The following is a 24,087-nucleotide window of genomic DNA, read 5'->3' on the forward strand; positions in this document are numbered from 1 at the left end:
TGTTGCTTTGATGAATCATGATAACTCGACGGATACCACGACCCTTCTGCCAGCGACGCATCATTCAAATTTCTTCCCTGTCAATTTTCGATGGTAGGATGGTGGCCTACTATGGTGGTGACGGGTAACGGAGAATTAGGGTTCGATTCTGGAGAGGGAGCCTGAGAAATGGCTACCACATTCCGAAGGCAGCATGTTTGCAAATTATCCAATCCTGATACGGGGAGGTAGTGACAATAAATAACAATGCTGGGCTCTTTGAGTCTGGTAATTGGAATGAGTACAATCTAAATCCCTTCACGAGGATTCATTGGAGGGCAAGTCTGGTGCCAGCAGCCACGGTAATTCTAACTCCAATAGCGTATATTTAAGCTTATTGATATGCTTAAATTAAGCAGGTGGCCCTGCTTGGCCTGGGATCACACAAGCAATTTCAAGGACAACCTTGGGTTTCTAAGGTCCAAATAATAATGGGGACAACACACACAACATCCAAACCTGAGCATGTGATTTCAACCACCACTCATCGTGTTGTGCGCCACCAAGGGCTTAATTTTAAGCCTACCATGCCCTAACGCATGGGTGGCCAATCTACGCATCCTTAAACAACACCCCTAAGGAGTTGAGCACAGAGCTTACACGAGGCATGATGCTCAGGCAAGCGTTCCCTCAACTTAATGGCCTTGAGCGCAACTTGCTTTCAAAGACTCGATGGTTCATAGGATTCTGCAATTCACACAAGTATCGCAGTTCGCTACATTCTTCATTGATGCAAGGGCTGAGATATCCGTTGTCAAGAGTCATGCAAAGTCATCATGACGATATTCGTCGCACATTCTACTACTGAATTTCCTTGGCGCCCATTTGCGCCGGGATTCGTTATTCACCCAAGTTGCCAGCTGGTGCGTCAAAGTTACGCCATCGTGAGGTGTACTAACGCCTTTGTATTCTTTGTCAGAAAAAGGACCAATCGACTGCGGGAAAGTCTTCCCATATTCTAGATGCTCCTCCAAGAGAACCTATCATTGCCAGTATCCCTACATATTTCATGCTCTGGATACGTTGATTTTAGATAAGCCAGCATCACCCGCAGTCATCAAAGTGACTTCTTCATAGGTGGCAATCAGAATTGAGAAACTCCAATGTGATTTCCTTATGGGAAGGTGAGGAATCAAACATCTCATGAGGTGGAAAAGAAATTGCAAATAAAAAAAAAATGTAATGAGGACTCTGATCTGGCAATCTCAAATTAAGAAACACAACACTATTACCATTCAAAAAAAAAAAGAAGGAAAGAGAACACTATTAGACAAATAGCTATGGAGGTATGGTAAAGAAAAAGATGCCTTATGGCACAACATTATTGGGGAAAATTTCAAAAGGGATGAGGAATTGGGAGTGTAGAATTGTAGAAACCCACCAATAAGAAAACTGTATTTAGGTGCACGACAGTTCATGTGTATCATTTCCATTATACGAGTCTAGAGTTTGATTTAGAGTGAGGAGGCAGTGAACTCTTTTTTTGGAAAGTTTTATGAATAGGTGAGTCAACATTATGTCATTCATTCATTTTTAGACCTGTTCCTAGCGAGCCACTGAGGGTCAGAGTTTGTGATTATGATGAGAGGACATGACTAATTGTATGGTATATAGGTCTTAGAAGGAATTTAAAGCAAAGTGAAGCTAATAGCTTGATATGATTTAAATATCAACTCAAGAACCCAATAAGAGGATTTGGATCTCGGATGGCCAAGGTGTGTCTTCTGTTGGCTTGTTTTTCCATAGCATCTTGGGTGAGGAAGGGTGGTAAATCACCTATCGCAGATGTGTCACTCAATCACACCACCTAGGGTGGTTGTGGACAATAGCGACTAGGAGAGAAACTAATAAGGCACTCATTGGAAGCTTTTGCATGGTATGGGGTATGCCCGGATTCAATATTTCAATTGAAAAAATCATTCTTAATTGGGGAGGGAGACCCCTTGGTAGTGCTGGAAAAATCGTTTGACAACTTGCTCCCAACGTGATGGTTTCCCACTCCAGCGGGTCTAGCCGGAGTGGGATGTCTATTTTGAGATCACTATGGTAGTGTATGCGTGCAAAGAGGAACTGGGTGCCTTCCTTTTTGGTTTGTGTCATCAATGCGGAAGAATTTATTTGGAGGGGATTCTGCCAATGTTATTTCATGTGCACAAAGGAGTTCATTAGGACCTTGGAAATTAGTAGGTATAAACATGAAGATTCTCGATTTGTGTGGTAGGTCATCTCAATCCTCCAAGCATAAACCGAGGTCCACAACTGAGATGACGGAGTAATTGGAAAAAGGAAGGATTGGGAAGTGAGTACCTACTTGTGGGAGATGGATTCCTTCCTAGTTTGTGTACTTTAACCCTTGAGTTGTTTTTGGTGTAAGGGGATATCTCGTGCCTCGTATTTGTATTTTTCTGTTTCTGAAAACCAAAAGAGACTTCTCATATGGTATTGGGACCTCTGGTTGTCATGTTTGGCACGCTATTTTAATCCATTGACTACACTTCTGTAATTTTTGTTAGTCTGTGATTGTATTACTCATGGTTCTTGATTATTTTCTTCTTATTTTCTTCAAGGTTTATAAATGAACTTTATCTATCTTGAAGGTTCATCATATTTCTGAACAAAAAATTAAAAATCTTCATTGTTATTAAGTTAAGAACTTTGCTTTTCTGATTCGATTTCTCAGTATATACACAACTGTCCCTGTTCTTGGATTAGCATTTAGCTTTAAACTATTTGTCAGAAAATTTGGGGATGGTGCCACTCCCAGATTTTAGCTGTTATACAACTTTAGCCCGATTAAATTGAAAGAGACCTGGCTTTCTGCATGGAATTGCAAAGCTAAAATGAAAATTGCAGTTAAAAGGCAACCGCATAGTGCTCATTTGTAGAGTGATCTTTTCATCATGCTTTCTGCTTCTTCAGTATCATCTCTCTCTGGTTGGTAAATGCAGCTGAATTTCATAATGGATTTTAGATGGCCTTCTCAATTCCAATGTGTAATGCTGTAGATTGTAAGTTCTTGGTGTAGTTCTCAAAGATGTTCGTCCTCAAATAATTTTTCTTTTTAGAATACTTATCACATGTGCTGTGATTGCTTCTTGGTCTCTTTGGTTAGGGTCGACTTTTTGCTACACGCCCTTCTCACACCATGAACGCCCTATTTGGAAGGGTAAGTCGAGCGCCCTTACAATAAATTACGTGTGAAGGTTTGTTAAATTAATGGTGTCCAGGTTTGGATTGGTGATCAAGATGATCAGTAAAATGAAATCCAAGGGTTCGTTTGGCTAAGCTTCCCATTCTCTCTCTTTCTGACTGGATGAAATGGGTGATATCAATAGAATGAGAATTGCTCAAAGCTACTGTGTTGCTTCAAAATACTGATGTTTTTAACTGCTCGAAAGGTGGGATTTAGTGAAACGGGCATGGTTTGACAAACATTGTCAGGTTGCAGGAATGTCACCCATTGTGCCACATTTATTTACACGTTCGCCTCCTTTACAAACTATCCCTACAACAAAGAAAAGATGCACTGGTAAACTACTAGTAGTAAACCCTTAAGCTCTGTTCGGTTGCTTGTCATCCAAGAGATCTCCCCAAAGCATGTTTGGTTGTCATTTACACCTTTGACCACTAGACAACTTCTAGACTTCATTATTGGTTTTTATCCTAGGTGGCGCCTACGTGGCGGAGATGTTCCCCCCGTAATCTTCTTCCCATTTTTCACCAAAATGAAGAAATTTGTTGGGGGAATTAGGAGAAATTCTTATCTTATTCTTTCTATATGTTTCTTTTCTCTCTCTTCCACCTATATTTTGATAATGACACCCTACATCTTCCGCTAATTTCCTCGCGCAACCAAACACTACTCGCAAATCTCCCTCTTAATATTCTCCCCATCTCCCATTCTCTTCCATTCTTGTCTAATTCTCTTTGACTAGGGTTCACATCACCTGGGAAGCCCATAAGCACCATTTTGGGGAGTTGGGGGGGATCCCACTAGCTTCCCATGGATGTGGCTGTGGGCTCAATTCAAACTTCCACCATAAGCCGTTTTCAAATTTTACTTTCTGAAACGCTCCTCCTGGTCCGGGAAGCTCAGAAGCCTGAAGCCTAAATAGTTTCGGACCTTAGGATATGGTTCCAATGGACAAAGTTTGGACCCAATTGTTGTAAATCAGGTCCATTAACGTCCAGATACATTGTGCCATCTGGGTCCATTAACACCCCTACGCATTCTTTTGCTTTTCCAAAAAAAAAAAAAAATACTCATTTTTAGGAAAGGGTGGTTGGAAATATCATATTCCCTTGAAATAATCTCCAGGCTTCTTTTGCTGTATTTGAACCAATCTGCAAGCTGACATATCCTAGAAGCTTATAAGGATCATATTCAAAAATATAAAGAAGAGAGGTGAAAAAAAGAGAAAAATTAAAACTAGGTTAGAGAAAAACTAACCATAATTAATACAAAATTCCACCCTCTAACAGGGAAATCCTCATACTACAAAACAAATTCAGCTCAACTAATCTAATCCTCTTTCATGATCATGCCCACTTAAGGTTAAACAAAGTAGTCACATTTCTACCCATCTTGATCAAGAGAGGACTTGGTTGCTTGGTGGCGAAAGAAGCCTTCCTCGTTGGGCACGTGGCGGAAGATGTTTAGTTGATTTCTTGGAGCCCATTGTCCATGGTAAGAACACCCCAGTCCCACCTCTGGGTATCCTCCTAGGGCCCATGACTAGGGGCGGGGCTTGTGTCAGCATGACCAAGGGCGGGCGGAGGACTCCCCATTTGGGGACCATGTCCGTGGACCCATAGCTGAGAGTGCCACTTGGCACTTTGTATGGTTGGGGCTGACCTGGTTGCCAGAGTGTCATAGCCTGAGTCAGTGGCGGGATGTCGGATGGATGAATTTGGTTGGTCGTGGGCGAACGGACCCTGAAAAATGTTATGCTCACCCTCCTGTTTGGCGATGGGCATGTGACTTGTCTTGCCATGTCAGCACTATTGCCACGCATGACTAGGAGTGACCTATACAAAATTCAGAATGTAATCATATAAGCTTAGAATATCCACTTTAAAAAAAGATGAACACATGCCAAACGATAGAAACTACAATGTACATGATCAATTTAACAGGAGTTGAGAAACTAATATGATCTTCTGTTTACTGTAAAAATATTACTAAAAATAATGATAAATTCTCGATATTATTTGCTGCCTAAATCTGTTCTTACATTTTAAAGTTTTATATATTTTTAGATATTTTATTTTTCCAATTCTTTCTCAATATAAATACGAAAAATAAAAAAAATTAATATCCGAGAAATTTCCTAGACAAATATTTGTGACTACAATTAGAATTTTATAAATTCCATAGAAAAAAGAAGGGGGAAAACAAATAAAAGGGAGAGATGAGATAGGGAATGCAGTGCATACCCTTCTTTGACAGAAAGCATGAGTGGGCCTTTGAAATTTCCATGGTGATCACTGACAAGAACCCGACCAAAAGCCATGGCTGTTTCAGAGAGAAAAAGTGTAGAGAAGGGTTGGTCCAGATGAGGTGGTTTCAGATAAGGTTGTGAGTATTCACCCTGCAGAACAAGTGCCGCATTAAATCAGCTTTGTAGCACCATGATAGAGAACCAGCAGTTAATAAAAAGCAATGACTTGAAATAGAAAGGGAAGGAGACTTTGTTTCTGCTTCAACACAGTGGACAAAAAAAAAAGATTGAAAGGAAAATGAGAAAGCAAGAGATAATTTCACCTCATCAAAGAAGTTGATACTACAACTGTTTGGTTTTCTGCTTTCTGGGATCAGGTGGCATTGAACCAGGTACTCGATGACTGCTTGCAGAACTGATGGAATTGGTTCTATGTTGCCTGAAAGCAAGGATCAGAAAAATCCCAATTAGAAATTAGAAGCATAGAATATAAGAGCACAAAGCAAATAGAAAAACCTTCCATTTGGAAGAAAACAGAAACCATCTTAGATTTGCGGAACTGCTACTGGACACCCATTGTTCTTGGCAGGAGCTCCTATGCATGCACATGAACATGGACACAGATTCTGACACGAGTTAATTGCCCATGCTAAGAACAATGCATTCAAGCAAAAGAATGGGGGTCATTGAAGATGAACAAGGTCATGGATCTATTCATGTAAGTTTAGGTCCTTTGAATGCCACTAAAATTGGTTCTTCTCTGTAAATAAATATTATTTTTTGATTTAATCATAGCTGCAAATGGGATATTAAGGCATCCTTGCCAGACAACCTCTACATAGAAGGGAGAACTTGAAGTTCATCTCCTCAGAACCAGACAACCCAAATTGTTCATATTTTCTGTTTCCGTAAACAGTCAGTGCAATCCATCTCAAAAAGTGAAATGCCCTTCAACTGTAACAATAAGGACTGGCATGCTCCCTCAGGACTATGATCATTGAATTGGAATTGCAAGAAACTGTAAAGGTTAAATATAAGCATGCTACACTCAGAACAAATCATGAGGATTTGATGGTGATGCTAAAATTTCTAAAAATAATACATTCTCTTTAATTAGTCCAAAGAGTGGGATTTACTTGCTGCCTCGTCGTTAATGGGCCCAAAGAGTGGGACGCCAAGCTGAATTATCTCTCTTTTATTCCCTTTCAATTGCTTGTTGAACAAAATGAACGTTTCTCCTGGATTTATCCACATGATCAGAGGCAGTTAGTGAAACATCAGCTCAATAAATGTCACAGATGATAGCCAACATATATAGATCTCTATTACTCAAACTTATTGCAATATCAATTAAGATAATTCTTTAATACGGATACTGTTACTCTACCATGCAGTGATTGATTTGTCAAGGCATATATCATCATATTGATTCACAAAAATATTATTACATTTTCATAACAATTTGATGCAAGAATAAGCAATATAAAGACACCTTGGTATTATGATAACCATAGCTACTGTAAGGTCTTCACAGTCACAAAACAGTAATGTAAACAAGTGAAATGGCTATATACAGAGGGAAGTTTTGGATATAAGTTGCCATAGCCACTGTAAGGTCTTCACAGTCACAAAACAGTAATGTAAACAAGTGATATGGCTTCATACAAAGGGAAGTTTTGGATATAAGTTGCTCAAGCAAACTAAACTAACATCGAGAATGAGTAGACTCAAGAATATTGAAGCAATATAAAGACAGCTTGGTATTATGATAACCATAGCTACTGTAAGGTCTTCACAGTCACAAAACAGTAATGTAAACAAGTGATATGGCTTCCTCCAGAGGGAAGTTTTGGATATAAGTTGCTCAAGCAAAATAAATTAACATCAGTAATAAGTAGGCTCAAAGAGGATGGCCAACCTGATAGTTCTCCCTTCCGACCTGCAAGACGGACTTCATTTATAAAGTTAGCAAGTTTCGAAAGTTCCAAGTCTGTGAAAATGTCCTCATATAGCTTTAGACCCTTTACCACATTAACCTGCTAGAACAACAACAATGATGGATCAAAAACAATTCGGAAAGAAACCGATGAAGTTGTTGAAAAGAAACAACTAACAACCACTAATGTTGTCCTACAAGCATCTTCTATTCCACATCTCTATAGAAAGAACTGTCTCGGAACATGTAAAGATAGAACTCGCCATATGCCCTTTCACTGGCTCCTTGGCTACGAAACCTTTGGTGGTCTTGATCCTGTCAAGGCGTCGCTCCAAATCTTCATTTTCAGAGCAAATTTGAATGTTTTGTGAAGAGAATTGTCCTTCCTGAGATCCTAGTACAGAGAGGAAATGCAGAAAAAAGGATAAGCATTATGGTTTGAAGAGAGACTGCTACGTTAATTAAGAGGAATGTGCTTAACACAGAAGATTATACTCATTGATCAATTTATGTCTTTACAGTCACAGATCCTTGTCCTAAACTTCTATTGCCGGTAAAAACGCAAGTGATTTTGACTGAGTTTGCCCAATTGCTACAACTTCTAAACTATTGCCTTCAATTACTTGCCCGAGCAATTGGGCAGTAGAGGTTGAAGAGCACTGGCTTTCGATACATAATTCGTAGTAATTTAGATTGGACGGGTCGACTCAACCAATTCAATGACTGAGTTTGGCTTTCAATGTTAATTGACTCAGTGAGTTTTAAAGTTTCGAATGACACTAAGGGCCAAAACATATTTGAATAAGGCATCATGAATTGATTAAATCAGTTTGTTAAAATTGGTTTACACTTGGATAACTTTTAGCCATCATGTTTGACAAAAATGGAATGATCAGTCAAAGACACAAATGAAACAAAAACAACACTAGTTGGGGAATGAGCGCATCTCTGCTTTCCTTCCTTAAAGATCCAAAACAGGCCAGAAACCCACACTTTATTTTCTTAAACAATCTTTAGTTTTGTTCAAATCCTCTACTAAAAAAGAAAAATCAGCAAATTTACAAGAAAGGTCGATGCAGAACTTTACCTAAATCACCTCATTTTCAAGCAACCTTTTTTGAAGAGAGGCCACACAACCTTAACAATTCAAACTCTAAATTCATTTTCTTTGCATAAGACTGACTAGAATCCTAACAATTACTTACTGTTGAAGTATAAATGATCAAATAACAACAGCTCTAACTGCTTAAGCTTTTGGAGTAATTGGTTGTCTCACATGGTATCAGAACTATTTGCCTCACACTAGGTCTAGGTTCAAAACCCAATAACCCCTTCATATTAAAAATCCAAGTGTACAGCCACCCCAAAAAAGAGGGCCCACACATGGTGTCTGAACTATTTACCTCATGGTAGGTCTGGGTTCAAAACCCAATGACTCCTTCATATAAAAAATCCAAGTGTACAACAAACCCAAAAAAAGGGCCCACAGATGAGGGGGAGTAAATGAGTAATTGGTTGTTTCACACCGACTCCATTCAACCAATTTCCAATAGAATAACTGAATAAGGCCAAAGCTATAAGCAAACACAACCTATACCATATGGGAATGAAAAATGGGATGCTTCATATGAAACTGACATAAAGCTAAAGATGACTTCTTTAGATGAAACTGATATCCACACTCCCTTGTTTGTATTGCTTTGCATTTCCCAAAAAGGGAGTGCCGATATCATCGATGCTGTAGAATATATGAAACGTGTTAGACTAGAATTTTGTGTTCTTAACTGTTTTCTGAAAATCTGACAGTTCGGATTGGACACGAAGCCTACAATAAATTACATCTCACACATCTCGAGAAAAACCCTAAAAGTGAAAGAAAATTGAAATTCCCGAAATTATTATTCACCTCGAGGGAATTAAAAAGTGCAAAACCTCTCGTGGGTAACAAACAAATTTACAATTTTATATTCAAAGAAAGGAAAACGTTTATGCTAAATTTGAATTATATTGTGAGATGCCGTCTGACTAGAACACAAAATAGACGCGGCAGTCATGTTTTGCCGCCGAACAAGATGCGTCTATTTTACGATCAGACGCGTCTGAAAATACATACCAGAAAAATCATATACGATCACCACAAAATCAGGGGAAAAAGTGAAATGAGGAGATCGATGAAGGTTCAGATCAGATCATTCCGTTTAAAATTTCAGAGAAAAATCAAACTTTTCTCAAAAAAACAAATTTTCAGTGAAAACATTCGACAAACAGCTTCCGAATTTAAGCTGAGGAGATCGAGGTTCAAAGAAAAATCAAACTAAAACAAATTTTCAGTGAAAACATTACACAAACAGCTTCCGAATTTAAGCTGAGGAGATCGAAGAAGGTTCAGATCATTTCATTCAAAATTTCAGAGAAAAATCAAACTTTTCGCACTAAAACAAATTTTCAGTGAAACATTCGACAAACAGCTTCCGATTTTAAGCTGAGGAGGTCGAAGGAGCTTCCGATCATTTCTTTCAAAATTTCAAAGAAAAATTGAACCGATTTACAGCAAAAACATTACAAAAAATAGATTCCAATATTCCACAGAGATTCTGACTTACTCACCTCCTCCATCGTCGAAAAACAGATTCTAATATAAATATGTCGCATAGATTCAAACGTACTCACCTTCTCCATCATTGTTCTTAGATTTTGAAGAATCTCCATCTAAATTTTCATTTTCTTCCTCCTCGTGATTAGCAACATCAAGATCATCACTTTCCTTTGATTCCTCCTCACCAGAAGTTTCTTTCTCCAAAGAAATAACATCAGCAGCAGTCTCTGTATTATCATTCTCCTTCTCCTTCTCATCCATTTTAATTTTCCTCTCCTCCTCCTCCTCTTCTCTCTTCTTGGCTACCACTTCACGAAGCTCGATCGCCACGTCAGCGATCGAGAAGTATTTCTGCATTTGAAGGATCGGGATCCAATTCAGGCGCCTGCGGTGGATCGCTGCGAAGACCGGTTCGTAATCCGATCTTCGATCTCCACCGTTGATCTGCGTTAGATGATTGCATAGGGCATCGATGATCGCATTCGCGGCCGCAAATTCTCCTCTAAACCACGAGATTATGGCGTCCCTCGCGAACGTCTCCGGCGGAGAAATATGGCCGGCGGCAGGCAACATGTGGAGAAGGAGATGTGGAATATTCCGGTGTTGGAAAATATCGGGCGGCCGATACGTGACACGTGTCCGTATCGGAGGAATAGGAAGATTGAGGCGGAGTGTGGAAAATAGAGGCTTTGTTATATAGAGAGGAGAGAAAGAGTGAGAGATGACGTGGCGTTTGTTGGGAGTGAGAAGGGAAGATGAGCGGAGGATTTTGACTGGACGGTATGGATGAAGTTACGTACATGAGTCTCTTTTGGTAAATTTCATTTTCACTTTGTATTATAGAGTTTACCTGAAACTTGCTTTTAATAACAAATGTACCATGCGGGGTTTGGCGTAATTATATATTCGTCAGAAGGTTAAAATCGTCACGGGAGATTTACGGGGACCGGGGATAGTAAAGAAGAGTTGGCCGTTGCTTTTGGATGACGTGGAGATGGGTCCCACTGTGGCGGCCGTAGGTGGTGGGTCCCAGCAAAGGCTCTATTGTTGGTTTGGAGACGAGGGTGGGGCCCTGTTGTGTACGTGACCTCCATAACTACAGGACGCACAGGCTCTCTATTGCTGGTTTTGAAGACGAGGGCGGCTCATTCTCTCTCTTTTTATGGCTCGGCTCGGATTAGCTTATTTATGTAGAACAAAGGTATAAGTGGGGACCACCTGTTTAATTATGGGAACCATCTATCAGCTAAGGTTTGGCCATGGGCCAAGATCCACCATTGGAGGACAAAATTCTAAGTTAGAATCAGTGGGCCACACTTGAATGGAATGATATAAACCAGCATACTTTTTATTCTCACCTTAGATCGTGCCTTGAAATTGGGTTCGTAAGATGATCCTAACCCTCCAATTTGTGGGTTTATTTAGGGCAGTGATAACGGTTGTGGCTTCACCGGTACAAGTTAAATACTATACAAACCGATCTCTCTCCACCGTTGGTGGCCGAATGATTAATTTGTTTAAATCTTTAAACGAGGTAGGCCCCAGCTATGCTTTTCAAAATTGACTGTACAGCCCACACCATAGAATGATCCAAACCGTCCATTTGATGAGACAGAATAGGTTGTGCCCCAAAATATAATTCCCATAGGATGGTCCTAGCCTTTCGATCTAAAGAAAAACTACATATTATGGAAACCTCTATAGATTGGAGGGTTTCGATCATCCTATGGAAATGAATTTTAGGGCACAACCTATTTACATTGTGGCCCATCAAATGGATGGTTTGGATTATCCTATGGTGTCTCATCCAGCTCCTCGCGAATGAAACGATTCAATAATATTACAAATACACATGTATTTAATGAATAATACACTAGCAGTCTCGACCCGGAGATGAAAGATTTGAGCTTGGGATCATTTCCCAGAGAATAGTTCACCCTCCGCTCTCGCTTTTCCTTCTCGCTAAAGATCGGCATTCTTTTCTTCCCCATTCCGGCATGATCAAAGAAGCTATGCCTGACCTGGTCCCCCGATTTGACCTTTTCAAACATGACCTTCCTTCCCTCTTTCTTGCTTGTAGGTTGGCTATTTGTCAGCACAGGTTTAGCGCGTTCGGAAGCCAGAAGACGGAAGCCAGAGGATGTGGTTCGTACAATCCATTTTGAAAAATTCTTTGATGGGCCCAATAAAAAAGGGCCTTTTCCTGAAAATCATCTCTCTATTGAAATATTGCACGTATTCTTTTTCAAATAAAGTGGGGTCCACGATGTTGAAATATATAAACCATTCAATTGGTAGGCCCCAAAAAAAATGACATACCATGAAAATCATCTCCATTTGAAGATCCTAACTCTTCAATCTATAGAGATTTCTACACGGTGTACTTTATCCATAGATGAAAAGGTTACGATCCGTCGATGGAGCTAGTAACTTTAAGGCCCAATTGTAGGCCCCACCCATATTTTTCAAAATGAATTGTACGGTCCAACCTATAGGATGATCCAATCCATCCATCTGATGGGCCACAACATAAATAGGTTGTGCCCCCAAAATCATTTCAATACGGGGCTTACGTTGGTCAAGGATTTAAATTAATTAATTATTAGGCGACAAAGAGAGAGAGGGAGAGGGACATATGTAAGGCAGGAACATTCATGGAAATGAGTGAAAAATCATGGGTTTAGCTTTTCTTGGGAACCCTAAACTCGAGTTGAATATAAAGGTGGTAGGATCATGGAATCAAATGTTTTTACATGTGGGTCCCACGAACAAAAGCGTGACTCCACTTCTTTCCCCTTTTAGCCAGAAGTCAAGGGACCCTATGGAAGGCTCTGATTACAACAAGTGGATGGCGACCAGACCACAGCTGGTAAAAAGTCGAATTAATTTAAAACACAGCAATTAATCAATTTCTAATTATGATTGTGAGGTGTGAGATACCATGCAGAAAGTCACTAGTTTTAGTAAAAGACAATTCACAGGGACAGGGACAGGGACAGGGCCATGTATGTAAAAATTAAAACGTCTAATCTTATACAACAAAATACATCATGAGGAGAGACTCAGATGGTTTTGATCTCATCCGGATATCAATGGATACATCAAGGGACTAGGATCATCCGATCACTGGCATCTCTGGATGACGTTTTAAAATAAGCAAAAAGTCTATGAAAAGTAGAGAATCCGAATGAGGTGGAGAAGGTGACATGATGCTCACCATCTTTTATATGCTTTGGATGGTCACCATAAATCAGGAAACACACAAAATATTTGGACCATCCAAACGAAAAGGGCTTTGCTTTGGGGAAAGCAGAGCACAATCATAAGATTCACCTGCTGTTGAGGCGCAACTAGCTACCCTACCCTACGCTAGATAGAACTAGAAGGCACCCGATTCCCGTACGTATGGTTGGGATCGTTTCGTCCATGGACCGGTATATATAATCCTGACCGTTAAATTGATTGTCCACTACCTAATGGACTGTGTATTGTCAGCACAGGCACAGATAAGGACAGTCAGTGGTGCAAAAATGTCTACGCCCTTCTTTTCATTCACACGACTAATTGATGAATGGTCAGGATTATCCGCAAAGTTTTGAGATCCCATCCCACGCCGCGGAGTTGAAGTCTGATAGTCACCAGAAAAGTGGGCGGGTGACACGAGCGTTACCTATGACCACATAATATCCGTGATGGAACAATAGACTGGAATCGCACGGCTCCATCCTGTCCTGTGATGGAAGTAACACAATGTGGGCCCCACAATCACATTGTTAATTTGGCAAATCTTGGGTTTTCAACTTTAAAATCTAATTCAAATGAATCGATCCAAGATTCATCTCAGACGTAACTACGTGGGAATCAACAACCCAGTAAGAGGTCCACTTCCAAATTAGGGGTCCACTAACATTTTCATCTCTGGAGAGCAGGACTGCTGATCTAGCCGCCCACCACGATCGACTGCACGGGCCCATTGTGTAATTGATTGCAGCTGTAAGACAATCCTGACCATCAATGCTGATAGAGAATTGAGGTAGGCCCTCTCCACCAAGATACAATGACAGCCACTCCACGGTTACTGAAACTGTTGATGTGGCTGGGTTTCATGATATATGGATCATACCACTTCCAATACCTGCAGGTAACATAAATTATGCACAGTTTGCATATTTTCAATGGAAAAGATGGCAAATGGAGTGTTGTTCAGAGAGCAGTGATCCTTTCTCCCGGTGGCCGAGGCCAAAAACTGCATCCCCAACTTCTCATTTCAGGGAATAAAAATGGCAGGCAACTTAAAAAGGACCAGGTCCCAACATTTTGGCCAATCACATACCATGTATTTTGTCCCTTCAGAGCTCTGGGCCGCTAATCAATGAAAGAAAGTACGAAACTCATCAAACATGTTAGCATGGACTAGAACTGGACATCATTACGGAAATCAAGGATCTAGTCAGCATGATTGTGCCCCTAAATCTCAGCATATGAGACGCTGCGCTGCTGAAGATGCTGATAAATTAGCTAAGAATCGTTACCTTTCAAAAGAAAATAATTACTAAGAAGGCGAGTAATCTCTAAAAGCAAACATATAATTCCTTTCCACAATGAACAGATTTTCAGAGTTGGAAAGAGCACAAAATACAAAAACAAGAAAACATTACAGAAAGGAAACGTAGTAGCAGTAGTAACTACTAAGAAGTGATATGAACATATTCAAGATTCTGATCGGGTGTCGACACAGAGTAACACATGGGTTTGGGATCCTATAATTCGGCAGCCAAAAACTGCCTGCTTTTGTTTAAAGCTTTTCACGACATTAAAGATAGATGATGAGTTGATCTAATTACAAGCAAAGCAAAAGAGAACATGACCCTACCCGTCTGAACCCCTCAGCAACTGGAGCAGGGAAATGAACAGATTGAGGATGTCCAGATATAGAATGACAGATGCCCATATGTACTCATCATAGGTGAAGCGCTTTATCAAGTTGTCTGTGTCGTACACAAGATATGCAGAGAAGAGAAGAGCCCCCACACCACCATATATCGCATGGGACACAGGCCCAAGTGGAAAGAGAATCTGCATAATGTGAAAAAAAACATACAAAATCCAATTTATGGGTTACACACATTTGTATACACCATGCAGCCACCAGAGACTGATGAACATCTAATAAATATGATTGTAGTTCTAAGTCTGTTAAAGTATAAAAGATTGAATTCCCCGACAGCTTAAGATTTTGGAGTAAATGGCCGTTTCACATGGTATCAGAGCAAAGGTCCTGGGTTCAAAACTCCTTGATATTAAAAATCAACATCCAATGGCCAACCCAAAAGAGGGGCCACATGTGCCATGTGTAGGCCAACCCTAAAAAGATTGAATAACGCCTTCTCCAACAGCTTAAGCTTTTGGAGTAACTGGTTGTTTCACAAAGTCCAACTTCTACAGGTATTCCACAATATTGAAACTATAGTTGAGATAAAGAGGAGGTAAAAAGCAATTTGTGAGACAAGATTTTAGTTTCAGTTTCAGAAAGCACAATGATATACGGAATGCATGAATCCACTGGATGGGAATAAAAGGTAAGCCACAGAGGTTTTAGAAGAAAGCATGGCAGTACTCAAAGAAAGTAGGGAAAGGTACTTAACCTGAATAAAACTGGTAAAGAGGAGGATAATGAGACCAGCAAATAAAATTGGGCCAAGGTAACTGAAGTCCTTGCCCTTCTTTGAGGCCCAGAAAGTATAGCCAGTCAAGGAAGCAACAACAGCAGATGTTAAAATCAATGCTTCAAGAACAAGCCTTCCTGCAAATATAACAAAAGAATTTTATGCATGCTTAACACGGAGATTTACTGTAAAAAAACTACAATGTAACTAAACCAGAAAAACAAATATGTTGGCAACAACTTTAGGAGACTACAACCAACCTTTCGTATTTGCACAAGCGATGCCAACACTTAGGCTCATGAAAACAGTGAACAGCCCAAGGAATATAAAATTCAATGGATGCTTCTGCTGATAATGATACAAGGGGCACAGCACTGCACATTTGAGTTTGGGGTAGGTAAGTAACAAATAACTGTTGAGTAGATGGTAGGCATTAAGATCTAAATTAGTTTAACAGGACAAGCAGAAAAGAAATATTTAAAATTGTTCTAATAAGCACATCCAGTATCAAGATTTTAAGAAATAAGCTTGGACCTCGTTTTGCTCAAAGCTGACCATAAAGCAGTCTAAATTGTTTCCTAACAAAAAACTGGCACCTTGAAGTCCAAGGGGGCACTGGTGAAGCATCAATCAGAAATCAGATGAAACATATCAGTTCTCACGACTCATACATTGATATGTGCTACAAAGTAATGAAAGGTACCGAGAAACATATAACAATATACGTACAATGTTATTGTAAGAAAATTGCCACTCAAAAACTACAATTATATAAATCCCATTACCGTAAAGGAGAACACCAACATAGAAATCCATTTCTTGACAATGACGTGCTATTAAACAGTTTAACAAATTTGTCTAAGAGACATAACTGAGCCACAATATGAGTACACCCAAATGCAATTTGGCAGAACTAAAATCCAGGATGTACTACTAACTTCAATTATATAAATCCCATGGAGAACAACATCATAGTGTCACTTTTGTGTATGTTTAACTTTGTAGATTTGGAAGAGGAATTCTAGTTTTTCCGCTTGACCGTACACGCATGGCTATTGGTTGAGAGCAATATTAGATTGGGTCCATCGTGGCAATAAATTTTCCATAGTTTAGTGTTGATGTTAAAATTATATATAAACTCACTCTTGACAACGACATAGTGTCACTTTTGACAGCAAAAACAGGTGGAAAACCGTGTAGTGTACAGGAAGCTCACTTTAAATAATGTCAAAATTGTAACTATTTAAAGGATGATCCAAACAGTTCATTTGTATGGTGCCCGAGTGTGAAGTCCAATATATATCGAAAGTATAGTGAGGCCCACTTCAACGGATGACACAAACTGCAAGTTGATTTCCCATTGTGCCTCACACAAACAAGCAAGGTCCTCATGCAGCCTTTCAGCAAGCCACCAAGGTTTTGACCCAGAACCTGCTGGGCCTAAGGGGGGTTAACATGTCACGGGAGCCAAACCCCTAAAGGATCTGGCCAACCAGCCCTCTCAACCAGGAGTACCCCTCAAAAGTGCTCACCCAACATACTTTTGAAGATGCAATGAGACGGGACCGCTTCCTGTTCATAATACCATCTGCTTCCATGTGACACAAGGAACGGCATGATTATGATGAAAGATTTCACCATGGCCACAAATGTAGGAATCAAAGGTCGTTCCTCATACAAGGACTCTGGGCCACAAAGAAGAATCAGAGGAACAAAATAGTAGTGAACAAATAAACTCACTAGAGATTTACTTGCAAGCTATTGTTGGGATTCATGCACATAAAAAACCAACTGCATTAGAGGGCTCCTTAAGAAGAAGCTCATTACTATTCTCATCAAGATTGGGAGGACCCACAGTTTTGTGGATCCAACTACGTTGAAACGGGTAGGAGTTAAATCCTCCAAGGAAGAAAGGTTCGAGGTTATGGTGGCTGATGGAGACAAAATAGTAAATGAAGGATTTGTTTCTGGGAGATGTTGTAGTTTGTACACAATCTTTTATGTTTTAATTTTGGATTCCAGGCATAGGCTCCTGGATTATCATACTATGTAATCTCTAGTGGGACTGCTGGTCCCCATGTATATTTCATGGTATGAATATAATAGTTGCTTTTCAAAAAAAAAAAATAGTAAATGAAGGCTGTTTTTTTACCTTATCCATACAGATGAAAGATTTAACCATTGTTTCCGATTCTTGCATCCTATTATTGGGAGGATGTGACTTGGTCTTGGGAGCTACTTGGTTGCAAAATTTGGGGCCCATCAATTGGGATTTTGCTAAAATGAAGATACAGTTTTCAGTCAATGGGAAACAACATCCATTAATGGGCATCAATCCTACATCACTACAGGTGATTGAAGGGGTTGAAATTGGCAAGAGTCTTTGCAAGTTAGGAAGGGGTATGCTACTACACTTGCGCAGCCTCATGGAACCTACGACTAATCAAAGTCAGCCTCATGAGTTCTCTTCTCTCCTTGGGGAATTTGAAGACGTGCTTGGGGAGCTACAAGGACTATCCCCTCTTAGGTCGCACGATCATCGAATCCTTCTTCAACTGGGCAGTCAACTAGCCAGTATGCAGCCGTACCCAATAAGATCAAATGATTAGTGCGAGAAATGCTGTCAATTGGAATCGTACGCCCCAGCGTAAGTCCCTACTCTTCCCCTGTTTTATTAGTGCGCAAGGCAAATGGAAGATGGTGTCTATGTGTGCACTACCGAGCACTCAATCATCAGAGCATAAAAGATAAGTTTCTCATTCCTGTAACATATGAACTTTTAGATTTATTAAACAGTTCTTATACACTCGATCTGCGCTCTTGATACAAGCAAATCAGAGTGCATAATGAGGATGTGCAGAAGACAGCTTCCCGAACTCACGAAGGGCATTATAAATTCTTGTTAATGCCCTCTGGGCTGACCAATGCTCCATCTACCTTCCAAAGTTTGATGAACAAAATTTCTAGGCGAAATCTAAGAAAATTTATCTTAGTTAGGTGACATATTCAATGTTTTGAAAATCGGAATCAAATCGTAAATCGTAATTGGGGTCGAATCGTATCGGATTGTAAATCGTATCGTAAATCGTAAGATTCATTAAAAAATATACAAAAATATGTATAATAAAAAATTATAAATAAACTAAAGAATAAAAATAGCTAATTATTCATTTTCATCAAAATTCATTAATTCAAACAGAAACTACCATGATTAGCATTCAATATCGCTATACGAATTGTTTGCTGACAAACTTGACACATACTAATCATCTAATTCTCATCCAAACCCATGCATCTTGGTTAATAATCTTTAAAAAAAGACACGAGATCATATCAATTCTCAAAGTCTCAAACATCAAATGACAAATATCAATCATAAAAGACGGGAATCGATGTTGTCCTTATTATGGTCGTCTCCCACCTCGATATGAGTAATGCCCTCAACAAATGCTTTGTGCTCGACTGGTTCGACTCGTTCTAAGTCCTACTCCTCTTCTGTCTTCTTCCTTCTAATGAGAGGGGTTTCAAAGGCTTCTTGTACTGTAGAAAAGAAATGAGGTCTTTTGAAAGAAAGACATATTTTCTTTTATACAAAACTTAATTTGGATAAATCGTATGAATCGTACGATTTACGATCGAATCGTAAGCTTCAATAAGAAATCGTAAGATTCATACAAATTAAGATTCAATCATGGGATTCAAATCGTTTTGCCTAAGAATCGTAAATTGAACCGTAAATCGTAAGATTTTCAAAACAATAGACATATTAGTAAAGTGGGATGAGCACTTGGAAGTTGGAACATCTTCGAGTCTCTTTCAACCTTGCGTGACAACCAGCTCTATGCCAAATTCTCCAAGTGTTAATTTGGGAAGGAGGAGATTAGTTAACTCGGCCACATATCAGGTTAAGGAGTTGCAATTGAGCAAGAAAATTTTTGGCCATATTAGATTGGCCCAAGATGTCCACATTCAAAGCTCTACGAGATTTCCTTGGTTTAATATGTTATCGCAAATTTATCGAAGTTTATGGAGTCATTGCCGCAAAACTTACATCTATTCTTAAGAAAGACTCTTTTAAATGGACCGAGGAGGCCATGAATGATTTTAAGGCGTTAAAGGAAGCTATGACACATCCATCCATTCATCCTAGCTCTCTGAGATTTTTTAAAGACTTATGGTCAAGTGTGACACAAGTGGTAGTTGAGTAGGAGTTTTAATACAAAAGTAAGTCGTGCGTAGGAAGGCCGTATCTTTATCCACTCACTAAAAAATGCATTCCCTCATTGTGGCCCTTCAACATTGGAGACCCTATCTTCTTGGACGTCAATTCATCATCAAAACAGATTAGAGGACCCTCAAATACCTACTCGAGCAAAGGATCGTTACAACTTCCCAACAGAAGTTAAATAGGCTAATGGAGTATCAGACTTTTAGTACAAGATCAAGTACAAAAAAAGGAAGGAGAATCTCACAGCTGCTGCTCTCTCTAGAAAGTGTGAAGTAGGGAAGCTAAATGCCATATCAATGCCCTTAGTCATTGTTTGAAATTTCAACGGAAATCCAAAATTTTGGACCGAAATTTCAGATTTCAGTCAACACCGACACCGAAATGACCGAAATTCTGGAAATTTTAGCAAAATCTAAGATAAAATATATTTTTTTTATTCGTTTACGGAATTTCAGCCGAAATTACCGAAATTTCGGGATTTCGGCCTTAATTTCGGTTTCGGTGAAGCCTGAAATTATAGCCGAAACTGAAATTTAAAACCATGCCCTTAGTTGATTGGTGGAATGAGATTAAAGCAGATCACAAGTTCGCTTCCCTCATCCAAGTGATTACACGCCAATTACAACTAGTCGAGAATAACTCTCACATGTACACCATTATGAGACGGAGTATTATATTATAAAGATAAGGTTTACGAGGGATCCACGGCTTTGAAATAAAAAATGCTCCAAGAGCTCCATGCTTCTCCAACAGCACACACTCTGGCTCTCAGAAAATGTTGCAAAGAAAAAACTACGCTATTGGCCTGGGTCGAGGAGATCTGTCAAGGACTTCATCAAAGCATGCAACACATGTCAAAGAAACAAGTATGACAACACTTCTCCGGCTGGTCTTTTACAACTGATGTGTGATGCCCAGTCAGAAACACATTTGGATTGGACAGATATATCCATGGATTTCGTTGAAGGTTTCCACCTTCCCGTTTCAAAGATGTGCATTCCCAAACGTATTTGAACAGATACAGCCATGGATTCCATTGAAGGTTGCCCCCTTCCCGTTGTAAATCACTAGTCGATTTTGGCAAGTTATATTCAGGTAACAAGGGACTCAATTTCACATGAGCACAATTAAGAGTTAATCTACTATTAAGTGGATTTCCATTCGAAATATCAATAATATGCAGTAGGACTGTAGGAGATTGGATTTATGTTCGGTTGCAACCCTACAAACAGTCCCGTGGCAAGGGGAGGGTACATCAATTTGTAACCAACTTACTATGGACCATATCTAATAACTGAAAAAGTGGGTCCAGTTGCATATAGACTCCAGCTGTCAGCAGGGTCCAAAATCCATCCTGTGTCTTCCATGTGTGGCGACTCAAGAAAGCAATTGGGGACACCATTTTCATTCAAGATCAAACCCTTGGAAGTAATTGAAGATGACTTGACTTCTTCAGTGTCAGATAAAATCCTCAACCTTCGGATGATCAAGCAAAACAATCGTGTTCGTGTGGTTACAGAGGATATATTCTGATTTCATACAATGATATGCAGAATTCCACCTTGAGAACAAGGTGAATCTTCAAGGGAATTGATAAGTTCGTTTGGATGTAGGTGTGCATGAGGACAGCGTGTCATTGAAAGTGGTTGTTGGGAGGAAACATGTTCGATGTTAGTCCTTTAAAGTAGGAGTGTGAGGTGTCTATGAGTCTGTTAAGAAAGAGGTGCTAGTGGGCAACTAAGAGTGCAACTAAATAGGAGAGTTAGATGCCTTGAAGTGGTTTTAAATGTTAGTAGGAAGTGGGTTTGAGTCTAACCCCATTAGTTTCCTGTGTGTAGGAATCATTAGTTTTTAATCTGTTATCGTGAATGAATGGACTACCTTGCTTTTTCTACAACTCCATCAGAAGTTTATGAGGAACTGGTTCTCCTAGAATTTAACCAAAGGCGATATTCTCTTCTTCAACACTATACCATAGGTGATAAGACGATAGGACCCATCAGCCTAAAGGCCAACTACAAACAAAACAGAACTAAATTAGATTTAAATAACGAAAGTACAAACGACAAACCAAAAGATAGAAAAAATTACAACGATTGAAAGCAAATCCTACCATTCAAAGAAAAAGGGAGACAGTCAAACCCAGGCTCGAATTATCAGATTTTGTATAATAGGGGCATATACCCACTAACTGCTAACCCTAAAGGCTAATTATGAACAAAAAGACCCAAACTACCGTTAAATAAGAAAACTACAAAGAATCCACCAAAAGAAAGAAAAATTACAACGATTCCAAGAAACCCAAAAGAGAGAATCAAACCCTAAGTCGAGTTATCAGAGTTGGCATAATAGGGACATATACCCACTAACTGCTAACCCTAAAAAGTCTAATTGCAAACAAAACAGACCCAAATTACCGTTAAATAAACAAAAACACAAAGAACCCACCAAAAGAAAGAAAAATTACAACGATTCCAAGAAACCCAAAAGAGACAGAATCAAACCCTAGGTCGAATTATCAGAGTTAGTACAATAGGGACATATACCCACTAACTGCTAACCCTAAAAAGGCTAACTACAAACAAAACAGACTCAAATTACCATTAAATTAGCAAAACAAAAAGAACCCACCAAAAAAAGAAAAGAAAATTACAACGATTCCAAGAAACCCAAAAGAGACAGAATGAAACCCTAGGTCGAATTATAAGAATTAGTATAATAGGGACATATACCCACTAACTGCTAGCCATAAAAAGTCTAATTGCAAACAAAACAGACCCAAATTACTATTAAATAAGCAAAACAAAAAGAACCCACCAAATGAGAGAAAAATTACAACGATTCCAAGAAACCCAAAAGAGACAGAATCAAAACCTAGGTCGAATTATACGAATTAGTATAATAGGAACATATGCCCACTAACTGCTAACCCTAAAAAGGCTAATTACAAACAAAACAGACCCAAATTACTATTAAATAAGCAAAACAAAAAGAACCCACCAAAAGAAAGAAAAATTACAACGATTCCAAGAAACCTAAAAGAAAAAACCAAGAAAAAAAAAAACTCGAGAGCGGGATCAAAGAGATTGGAAGCTTACAGACGATGGGTAAGATTGCGAGGCCGAGAGCGAGGCCAGGGCTTCCCTTCAAAGTATCATTGATGGGTGTGTAGAGAACGGTAACGGATGAGACGATGGTGGTGAGTAGGAATTGCGCGGCCAGGATTCCGTAAACCTTACGGACGAATCCCCATCGGAGCTCGTTCTCGCCCAAGCTCAGGCCTGGGTAGAGGGTTCCCTCTTCTAAATCTCCCTTGCTTATTCTACTGAATCTCTCCATCTCTCTCTCTCTCTCTCTCTCTCTCTCTCTCTCTCTCTCTCTCTAAATGAAAGGGATGAAAGGAAAAAATGGTGATGAGAATTGGGAGATGAAGACCGGAGGCAAACATATACAGGAGGGTTTTTTGTAAATGACGAAAATGCCCACGGTTGGCAGCAATAAGTTGGAGGGCATTTTGGTCATAAAGCTTTCGAAGGGAGACCTCTGGGGCATGTAGTGGGCTGTTAATGGACCTTCCAAATTAAATTGGGAAAATACTAAAAAAGAGGGCTTTCTAGTGATTATGGTGATTATGACGTGGCAAGGGGAGTTTTCTAAACTACAAATTTGAAGTGATGTTGACTAGTTTGGATGGGTTTGAGACAAAAATGCCCTCATCGTAAAAAAAAACGTTAGTTTTACTCTTTTTTTCTTTTTTTACATTCTCTCTGCAAATACCCCTTGCCGACAGAAATTTTCCGGCAACTCTCTCTCTCGCTGCAAAAATCCCTTGCCGGCAGAAATTTTCCGGCAACTCTCTCTCTCTCTGCAAATACCCCTTGCATGCGGAGATTTTTCGGCAACTCTCTCTCTCTTTGCAAATCTCACTGGCAAATCTCTGAGAAAAAAAAAAATTCTCGAAACTCCGAGATTTTCTCTCGGAAGTCCGAGCTTTTCTCTCGGAATTCCACAGCAAACATCACAATTAAAAAAAAAAAGTTCTCGCAGATTTCTTCTCGGAATTTCGAGAACTGTTCCAAGCATGTTTAAAGTCCTGGAACGTGCGATTTTTTTTCAATTGCCCATTCTATTTTTCATACTTTTTCCCTTCTCTCTCAAACCCTTTCCAAACCCTAACTTCA

At 39.5% G+C, this 24,087-nt stretch overlaps 2 protein-coding genes and 1 non-coding gene across 4 annotated transcripts; all 3 read right to left on the minus strand.

The window, feature by feature from the left end:
• Nucleotides 1-647: 647 nt before the first annotated feature.
• Nucleotides 648-802, minus strand: LOC143853630 (5.8S ribosomal RNA). The gene has a single exon (XR_013237245.1). It is a non-coding gene; the product is annotated as a 5.8S ribosomal RNA (ribosomal RNA).
• Nucleotides 803-4,445: 3,643 nt separating this feature from the next.
• LOC143852768 (RNA demethylase ALKBH10B-like) lies at nt 4,446-10,688 on the minus strand. 2 transcript variants are annotated; one of them, XM_077362359.1, is made up of 7 exons: nt 10,087-10,688; nt 7,680-7,810; nt 7,399-7,516; nt 6,617-6,718; nt 5,804-5,919; nt 5,476-5,630; nt 4,446-5,067 (listed from the first exon to the last, which is right to left on the minus strand). In XM_077362359.1, exons 1-7 carry the CDS (start codon nt 10,583-10,585, stop codon nt 4,629-4,631), a joined length of 1,560 nt encoding a protein of 519 aa, XP_077218474.1. In that variant the 5' UTR covers nt 10,586-10,688; the 3' UTR covers nt 4,446-4,628. The 2 variants fall into 2 exon arrangements, with proteins under 2 accessions (XP_077218474.1, XP_077218473.1); XM_077362358.1 differs by having other exon boundaries at nt 7,399-7,519.
• A 3,889-nt stretch (nt 10,689-14,577) lies between these two features.
• Nucleotides 14,578-23,299, minus strand: LOC143852769 (BI1-like protein). The gene is made up of 4 exons (XM_077362361.1): nt 23,005-23,299; nt 15,939-16,052; nt 15,658-15,815; nt 14,578-15,088 (listed from the first exon to the last, which is right to left on the minus strand). The coding sequence occupies exons 1-4, from the start codon at nt 23,243-23,245 to the stop codon at nt 14,882-14,884; spliced, it is 720 nt and encodes a 239-aa protein (XP_077218476.1). The 5' UTR covers nt 23,246-23,299; the 3' UTR covers nt 14,578-14,881.
• Nucleotides 23,300-24,087: the final 788 nt, after the last annotated feature.

Source organism: Tasmannia lanceolata, unplaced genomic scaffold, assembly GCF_043159265.1.
Source record: "Tasmannia lanceolata isolate RefF3 unplaced genomic scaffold, GAP_Taslan_0.1 ptg000019l, whole genome shotgun sequence".
NCBI classification, from domain to species: domain Eukaryota; kingdom Viridiplantae; phylum Streptophyta; class Magnoliopsida; order Canellales; family Winteraceae; genus Tasmannia; species Tasmannia lanceolata.

Excerpts from the sequence above, each read along its gene's own strand:
- LOC143852768 (XM_077362358.1), bottom strand. The coding sequence starts at position 10,585 with ATGTTGCCTGCCGCCGGCCATATTTCTCCGCCGGAGACGTTCGCGAGG. Across the intron at positions 7,520-7,679 it reads AGCCAGTGAAAGGGCATATG|CAGGTTAATGTGGTAAAGGG; the intron begins GCGAGTTCTATC and ends TTGTTGTTCTAG. Across the intron at positions 5,920-6,616 it reads CATTAACGACGAGGCAGCAA|GCAACATAGAACCAATTCCA; the intron begins GTAAATCCCACT and ends CCTTGCTTTCAG.
- LOC143852769 (XM_077362361.1), bottom strand. The coding sequence starts at position 23,245 with ATGGAGAGATTCAGTAGAATAAGCAAGGGAGATTTAGAAGAGGGAACC. Across the intron at positions 15,816-15,938 it reads CGCTTGTGCAAATACGAAAG|GAAGGCTTGTTCTTGAAGCA; the intron begins GTTGGTTGTAGT and ends TTATATTTGCAG. Across the intron at positions 15,089-15,657 it reads TCTTTACCAGTTTTATTCAG|ATTCTCTTTCCACTTGGGCC; the intron begins GTTAAGTACCTT and ends CACATTATGCAG.